At 54.0% G+C, this 8,694-nt stretch overlaps 1 protein-coding gene across 1 annotated transcript; it reads right to left on the bottom strand.

Annotated features, from left to right (window-relative positions):
• Nucleotides 1-403: 403 nt before the first annotated feature.
• Nucleotides 404-4,175, bottom strand: KBTBD13 (kelch repeat and BTB domain containing 13). The gene has a single exon (XM_021940657.2). The coding sequence runs from the start codon at nucleotides 3,706-3,708 to the stop codon at nucleotides 2,332-2,334; it is 1,377 nt and encodes a 458-aa protein (XP_021796349.1). The 5' UTR covers nucleotides 3,709-4,175; the 3' UTR covers nucleotides 404-2,331.
• Between the last annotated feature and the right edge of the window lie 4,519 nt (nucleotides 4,176-8,694).

An 8,694-nucleotide genomic window follows, 5' to 3' on the forward strand; every position in this document is an offset into this window, starting at 1 on the left:
CCATTCTTTTTGGTTCGCTTATAGGTGAATTAAATAAACCTTTGATGTGTGATAAAAATTACACTTTGAGGCCAGGTACAGAGGCTCATGCCTGTAATCCCAGAACTTTCGGAGGCGAAGCAGGAGGATTGCTTGAGCCCAGGAGTTCAAGGCAGCCTGGGCAACACAGTGAGACTCCACCTCTACAAAAAATTTTATAAAAATTAGCTAGGTGTGGTGGTGTGCACCTGTAGTCCCAGTTACTCGGGAGGCTAAGGTAGGGAGGATCACCTGAGCCCAGGAGGTCAAGGCTGCAGTAAGCCATGATTTTACCACTGTACTCCAGCCTCAGGGACAAAGCAAGACCCTGTCTCAAAAAAAAAGGAAGGAAGGAAGGAAGGAAGGAAGGAAGGAAGGAAGGAAGGAAGGAAGGAAGGAAGGAAGGAATTACACTTTGATAGAACTACAAGTGAGGAACTCTTGTTGCTATGCTGTGTGGCTTTGGGCCAGTGGGTCAGTTTTTGCCACAAGAAGAGGGTACCCAACTCCCAGGCCCAAGGTAGGTCTGGAGGGGGAAGACAGATGTGAAAGTACCTTGCACATCATTCACAAGAAGAAAAAGTCAGGGTTTATTGTTGAGACTTATCAGACTAGGCTACTCCAGGGCTGGAATGTCCCAGGCCTCTGAGGGCGGCATTCTCCAGGCTTGGGACATAGGCCAAGAGAAGAGGCAGCTAGGGGCAGCCCTGGAGCAAGCCTCCATGCCCCGGAGGTGCCATGCCGACACTGCATTCTCCACTTCTGATGAGGCCAAGATTCCCCATGGGCCTCAGGTCCTGGGGGATGGAGACCAATCAGGACCACCCAGAGAAGTCTTCCCAAGGCCATGGAGAGGCTGGAGAGGGCTGGGACAGGCATCTGCCCAAAAGCCGGAGCTGGGGATTTTGATGAAGGAATGAGAGTCCTCATCCAACAACAGAGGTCAGCACTAGGTTGCTAACTGGTGGCCTCTGTAGCCCGGGTTCTTTCAAGGCATCATCATCTTAATCATGGACAGCGAAGTCCCCCAGCTCACTGAACATGATCTCTGCCCTTACAATCCGCACACGTGGTTGTGCACACCACAATGATGTTACAGCCAGGGGTCCAATGAGCAATGCAGGCAGCCCAGGTCAGGAAAACAAAGAGGTGGGTCAGCCAATGCTGCACATAGGATGGTAGAGCACTGACAGGGAGAGAGAAGGAGACAAGGCATTCCGGTGAGGGGAATCGCGAAGGCCATAATAGGACAGAAGAGAACAAACCTGTAGAATGTGGAGGAGGGGTTACAACTGAGGAAGATGAGGCAGGATTTGGCTCATACCTGAAGTCACGTGGGTTAACAGTCCACTGCCCCGTGGTGATGGCAAAAACAGGGTGGGCAAGGGCTTATACCTGGGTGCTCCCCTAAGGGTCCCAAAAGGGAACGTGAAAAATTCTCTCACCCCTACAAGTCTTACTCCAGGCTCAGCTCAGTCACTATCTGCTACAAGTTGGCCCAGTCTCACCACCTCTCCAGATGCCCCAACTACTGCTGCTCTGCCGGTATGGCTGGACTTGCAGAGACCCTCCAGATCTGCTCCAGCCTTCCCCAACCCTGCTTCTCTTCTGAGCTCTCAGCCTCTACCGTCTGAGCCTCCCCTTTCAGCAGCTAATGGTATCCTGCTCACCTCCTCCATAGAGTTTGCACACTCTCCTCTTTTCTGGAGTTATATATTTTTCCTCTTCCTATTTTCCCTTCGCCCTGATTTCTTCAGCACTTTATTATACTGTACAGGTGGTTTTAAATTTTTTTGCATGTTGCCTTCAACTCTGTGGATCAAGACAAGTGTGTGTAAATCTTTTCGTTGTCCTGTAACTGTTAAGATTTTTTTCTGGGTTATCCTCTAAGCTTCCTGGATCCCTGTGTGGCAACTACAGCTTTCATTAGGCATAACATTGTATTGGGCATACAGTAGGTGCCTAATTCTTGCCTACTACGGGCAGTTTGATCAACATCACTTAAGTCACTCCTAGCCATGCTCAATCACTAGCCCATTACATACAAGCCTGGATTATTCAAATCCCAACTCCCCCTACCCTTTTCACTGACACTGTGACCCACCAGCTCTCAGCAGAGCCCAAGTGATTTGATGGCATCATCGCTGCTCCCTGAGCTGCTTGAACATGTCCACACCACCAGAAGGCACCAGACCTGGGTGTCTCAGTAGAAGGAGGGAAGTTACCAGCTACTTCTAAGGCCGGCTTCACACACTCAGCCATAACTCAGGGAGGAGTCGCGGCGTCTCCTTCCTCCTAAAGCCGGCCCAGAGGTCACAGTTCTGGCGTTGTCGAAGCCACAGGCCCAGGGGCGCCAGCAGGCAGCCTTAGGAGAAAGGTCTGCAAGGAGCCGGGCCGTGGGAAGCCGGCTTTCTCCCTGAGCAGCCGCCAGGTGCCGCCCTCGATGGCGTAGAGCAGCGTGAACATACGGTTGACCGTATAGACGGTGTCGCCGCGCACCACGGCCGTGAAGAGCGCTCCCTTGCTGTTGACGAACTGGCCGGGCAGCGCCGTCCACTGGCCCGTGGCCAGGTTGAGACAGTCGATGGCGCAGTGCAGGAAGTCGTCGGAAGGTCCGTTGCGCACCACGTAGAGGCTGTCGCGGTGGGCCACCATGCAGTGGCCATAGCTCTGCGGACGCCGCAGGTCGGCCACCGGCAGCCATGCGTCGGTCCGCGCCGCGTACTCCACAACGGCGGTGGTGTCGGCCGGCCGCCACAGGCACACGAAGAGGCGGCCACACGCCTGGGCGCAGGGCACGCCGGCGGCCGGCTGCGGCAGGTCGGCCACAAAGCTCCAACAGCCCGCGGCCGGGTCGTAGCGCTCCACGGAGCTGACGGGCGTCCTCTGGAGCTCGCCGCCGATGGCGTAGAGGCGGCCGTCGAAGCCGGCCAGCGCTGTGTCATAGCGCGGCTGGTGCGGGCTGGGGAACTCGCGCCACGTGCCGCCGTCGGGGTCGTAGCAGAAGCCCAGCTCTACCACCTCCTTGCTGGCGCCGCGCACGCCGCCCACGATGTAAAGCTTGTTGTCCAGCGTGGCCACCCCGGCCAGCAACGTGCTGGCGTCCAGGGGCAGCGAGGCCAACGTGCGCCACGCGTCCTCTTCCTCGTCCAGGTAGCACAGCGTGCGCGACGCATCCTCCAGGAAACCGGGCGCGGGCGTGTGCGTGCTCACGGCCACGTAGCTACTGGGCCGCAGGGCCGCCACGTAGGAGCGGGCCTCGGGCAGCGCCAGCTCAGCTGCCAGCTCGCACTCGCCGTCGCGGATGAAGAGCGCGGCACTGTGGAACACGTCGCGCAGGCCGAAGGCGGCAGCCGCGTCGCACAGCAATGCGCAGTTGTCCGACGTGAGGTTGTGCTCGAGAAAGCGCGCTAGCGCCGGCGCCTGCAGGAAGGCGGCGCACTCCACGGCCTGCAGCAGCTCGTCCTCCGCTGCCAGCGCCGGCCGCTCGCCGCGCAGCACCTGCAGCGTGACGCGGAAACCGCCCGCGCTCAGAACGCCCAGGCGCACCTCTGCCGCGCGCGCCTCCCGCATGCCGGAGCGGAAGAGGCCGCGGAAGAAGCCGCAGTGCTCAATGAGCAGGGCGCGGTCGGCTTGGAAGAGCTGGCCGCCCACCCATACCTGCACAGGGGTTTCCGGGCCCCGTGGCATGGCGAGCCGGCGGGGAAGAGGCCGCCACTGGGGCCTTGGGTTCGCCCGCTACAGACTGTGGGGCTCCCTCGGAGCAAAAACTTCCCTGGGGGCTATAAATATCTCTCCCTGGCTAAAGATAGTACGGCTCATGTGATGTGGTGGCCCGCAGGCTGTATGGCTGCGGGCCCGGAGGGCATCTGGAGACCTGTGTGGTCATTCATTTCCTTAGAAGAAATGGTAATAATAGTGACCATATGCCGTGCACCTGCAGCATGCCGGCGCACTGAGGGCTGCTAGGGAGATACCCATTTCACCTGCATCTTTCCAGCTGTGTGCCCTCGTGCGAGTGTCCTAACTGTTCCTCACGTTACAAATGGGGCCAGTAGGCCAGAAACGGTGGCTCACGCCTGTAATCCTAGCACTTGGGGAGGCCTTGAAGGGTGGATCACCTGAGGTCAGGAGTTCGAGACCAGCCTGGCCAACATGGGGAAACCCCGTCTCTATTAAAAATACGAAAAAAAAAAAAAAATTAGCCGGGCGTGGTGACACGTGCCTGTAATACCAGCTACTTGGGCTGAGGCACGAGAATAGCTGCAACTCGGGCGGCTGAAGTTGCAGTGAGCTGAGCTCGTGTTATTGCACTCCAGCCTGGGCAACAGAGTGAGGCTCTGCCTCAAAAAAAAAATTAAAAAATTAAATGGGGCCAATAATAACACCTATTTCACAGTCTTGGGACAACATCTGAAATATCCCGGTTGAGGGTGAGAGAGTTTAGGTAGCTTGTCCGGGGTCATTCAGCTAGGAAGTCGCTGAGACGGAATGAATACCCATCTCACCGCTTAAGCTCAGAGGAGTGGGACAGGCAAGTTGGAGAACAAGGCATAAATGGAGCAAATATGTTGGGCCAGACTGGGGTCCAGGACCAGGGTTTTAATTTGGCTTGGGCTTCTGACCCTGACTCTGAGCCAGTCCAATCTCTTTTTGAGTCTCAATTTTCTTCTCTGAAAAATGGAAAAGGTAGCAACCCTGCTTTGCAGATGAGCATCCCATAAAGCCCCTGAGTTAGGATGGGAATGGGAATTCCACACTTGCTGCGACGCTCCAGATCCTGGGAAAAGGAGTTGGGGCTGCCTAGGGGATCATAGGCCTGTGGATGGGAAGAAGAGCTTCCTAAAATAATAGCTAACACTTTAATTGCATTATGTGTCAGGCACTATTGTAAGCACTTTATATTAACTCCTTGCAACAATCCTAGGAGTAGATACTATTATTTCTCCCCCCATGGATATTATCCATTTATTGCTTATAGCAACACTATGAATTAGAAATTAATGGCCTTATTTCATATATGAAGAGACTGAAGTGCCGAGAGGTTTAGTCACAGAGCCAGAGAGTGGCACACCTAGGCCTGGAATGCAGCCAGCCTGATTCTAAAGCAGGGGTCCCCAACCCTGGGGCCACGGACCTTAGGAACCAGGCTGTGCAGCTGGAGGTGAGAAGTGAAGCATCATCTGTATTTACAGCCACTCCCCATCCTCTTTACTGCCTGAGCACTGCCTCCTGTCAGATCAGTGGCAGCAGCATTCGATTCTCATTGGAGGGTGAATCCTATTGTGAACTGCGTGTGGGAGGGATCTAGGTTGCCTGCTCCATATGAGAATCTAATGCCTGATGATCTGTCACTGTCTCCCATCACCTCCAGATGGGACTGTTTAGTTGCAGGAGAACAAGCTCAGAGCACCCATTGATTCTACATTATGGCAAGTTGTGTAAGTATTTCATTATATAAATAATAATAGAAATAAAGTGCACAATAAATGTAATACGCTTGAATCATTCTGAAACCATCTCCCCTCCGCCGTCTGTGGAAAAACTATCTTTTATGAAACCAATCCCTGGCGCCAAAAAGGTTGGGGACCGCTAGAGGGTATGGCTATACCACTGTATTTTTGTTGGTGGTGGGTTTTTTTTTGTTTGGTTCGTTGGTTTGGGGTGTTTTTTTTTTGTAGACGGAGTCTCACTCTGTCACCCAGGCTTGTGTGATCTGCCTCTTGCGTTCAAACGATTCTCCTGCCTCAGCCTCCAGAGTAGATGGGATTACAGGCATGCACTACCGCGCCTGGTTAATTTTTGTATTTTTAGTAGAGACAGGGTTTCACCTTGTTGGCCAAGCTGGTCTTGAACTCTTGACCTCAAGTGATCCACTTACCTCGGCCTCCCAAAGTGCTGGGCCATACCACTGTGCTGTGATGCCTCTCTGTGCTACAAATGCTGGGCAGTCGCCTTGTGTCAGGAGGGCATAGTTGGAAGGCACTTCAGGCTCATATGGTTCAATCCTTTCACTTACAGTGGAGGGAGGTGTGCTCAGGGTCTTGTAGCTTGAGGCAGACAGCCCCAGGCCTCCTGCTGCCCATTCCATGGCACTTTTCCCACTACACAGAACTTTTCTGGGTGACCAGCTAAAACTATGGGTCCCAAAATGGAGCTTGGGATGGAATGGAGCTTAATAATTATCTCCTCCTGCTACCTTATTCTAAGGTGAGGAAACTGAGGCCCAGACATATGTAAAATGGTATCTGCCATTCAGATGTGCAGCTGTCCCATCCTTACCTGCAGGCCTTCTTAGGGAGGATGAGGGGCTTGCAATGATCAAGTAGAAGGTGGGAAGAGGCAGGGGAACTTCTCTCCCCCTTAGGATATATATGCATAGATCCTCACGTATGAATCTGCAGAACCAACACGAATGTGCCTCCCCTGCTAGGGAACTCTCATCCAGTTCACTCCATCAAAGCAGTGATGGGATGTGGGGACCACTTGTGTGAGCCTGGGAAGCCAGAGGCCTGGAGGAGGCAGCCAGAAATATCTCTGACTCTCTACCCCAGGGACCAGACAGGAAGAGGAGGAGGAGATGGGAGGATGGGTGGGCAGGAGTCCCCACGAATACTATCCCAGGCCCTCTGCCAGCTTCTCTCTTTCCCCGAGGCCAGATATTGGCTGAATGGCCTGGAATGTCCAGGCAGCAGGCATGACAGTCCCAATCTTGGGGACCAGTGGGCTCTCAGTGCTGGGTCTTGACGGTGTCCTTGCTGGTGGCCTTAGTGGTAGGGAAAGGGTGTCTGACTGTTCCCGTTTCACAGATGAGGAAAGAAAGGCTTAGAAATGAGCTGGGCTTTTCCTTGGTTATGAATGGGGATGTGGGCCTGAATCAAACCATGCCCACTGACCCCAGCTGCCACTCTTCACCTGCACTAGCCTTGCCTCAGGGCAGGGAAACAGTTGCCTTCTCCTGGGGACAGGACTGGAGAAGGGCTGACTCCCAGGGGGCTGGGGCTGCTGCATAGTCCTGGGACCACAGTTCCCTCCCAAATGGCCTGTTCCAGACACCTAGTAACTGGCAGACACAACCAGATGGAACCATTGCCTGGCCCTCTCCTGAGAGCAGGAGGAGGAGGGAACGCAAACCCCTCTTGGCTGAAGTTTGCTCTTGGCTTGATGTTTTCCAAGTCTAGCCCTGCCTTGAGTGGGCTGGGGCTCGGGCACACACCCAGTTTCCACCTCCAGCAGCCAGGCAGTGGGGAGAGGGTCATCCAAGGTGGGGGGTCATGTTTTCCTGAGGCTGGGCTGAGGATCAGCCCTTTGGTCCCGCCCCCAAGGCCCCAGTGGGGTGTTGCCTGCAGCTGGGGAGAGTTTCCTCCTCCTGGACACTGAGTGTCCCTCTGGGATTTGGAGAGGACAAGGAACTATCCCGGCTGTGGGCAGCCCACAGAGTTCCCAGGCTCTGCTCGACCCCACACCAACCTCCCTCTCCACTCTGCATCCCCCACACTGTGTGAGGTTGGGGATGGGGGCAAAGAAAGGAGAAAGGAACCTGCCTCAGACTCTGAGCCTTTCTAGAGCGCAGACCCAGTGTTGTTCATCCCTGTGTTCACAGTGATTGGCACACAGTAGGCGTCTGTTAAGTAGATTCTCTGGGGCGCTAACCTGTGGAAGTCTCCGGTCTGATAGAAAAGATAAAACCCTTACCCTGGGAGACACCCCCACTCTTTGAAGTCTGATGGGAATGCCCTGGCCCTTGCCACTCATGCACATAGGTGTTTCCACACATAGAGTAGTGAGTGGCTTGTACTGCCTGGACCTGGAGGAGGAAGAGCACTGGACTGGGAGTCAGGATTCCTGCCTGGGCTCTGATACCGGTGCCACCACTGACTTACAAAAGCTACCCAAACTCTTCAGGCTACAGTGCTTCATCTGTAAAGTGGAATTTGAATCTGCCTTTTGTTCAGCTTTGACATCTGAATTTATCATTCAACAACCACAAAAGTGGTTGTCATGTTGTGCCTCCAGAAGAGGCAACCACATCACAAAAGGGGACCAAAAGCTTAGCTTTATATGAAAGGGCTCCTGGGGGTTGGGTGGCAAGGGTAGGTCCTGCCATCAGAAAAACCTCACAGGCCCTACATGTCTAGACCTATATTTGCTCCAGTCGTTCACTACAGAGATATCTATTGAGCACCTGCTGTATGCCCACTGCTGGGCTTGGTGCCACATCCTCTAGACTTTGAGTGCCCGGGGGCCTCCTATGAGACCCTTGATGGGGGTTGGTGGTAGAGGGTAAGGAGAGTTGGGTTACTTGCCCTAGCAGAATAACCTCTCTCTTGATCTGAAGTGTACAAACTTCTGGTCACTAAATGGTTGTGACTTCTTTGTAGGTGGATGAGAAATGTGTGCTATTTATATCCAGAGGAGTAGACGGAACTAACCTCTACTTTCTTGGGACATGGGCCAAGCTCTGGATAGGACACATGTTATCTAATATACTTCTTGATATTGTCCCTGCTTTATTTTATTTTGAGACAAGGTCTCACTCTGTCACCCAGGCAGGAGTGCGGTGGCACAAATACAGCTTACTGCAGCCTCCGCCTCCTGGGCTAAAGCTATCTTCCCACCTTGGCCTCTGATGTAGCTGGGACTATGGGTGCACGCCAACATGCCCAGCTAATTTTT

The sequence above is a fragment of the Papio anubis genome, chromosome 7 (assembly GCF_008728515.1).
Source record: "Papio anubis isolate 15944 chromosome 7, Panubis1.0, whole genome shotgun sequence".
Classification (NCBI taxonomy): Eukaryota; Metazoa; Chordata; class Mammalia; order Primates; family Cercopithecidae; genus Papio; species Papio anubis.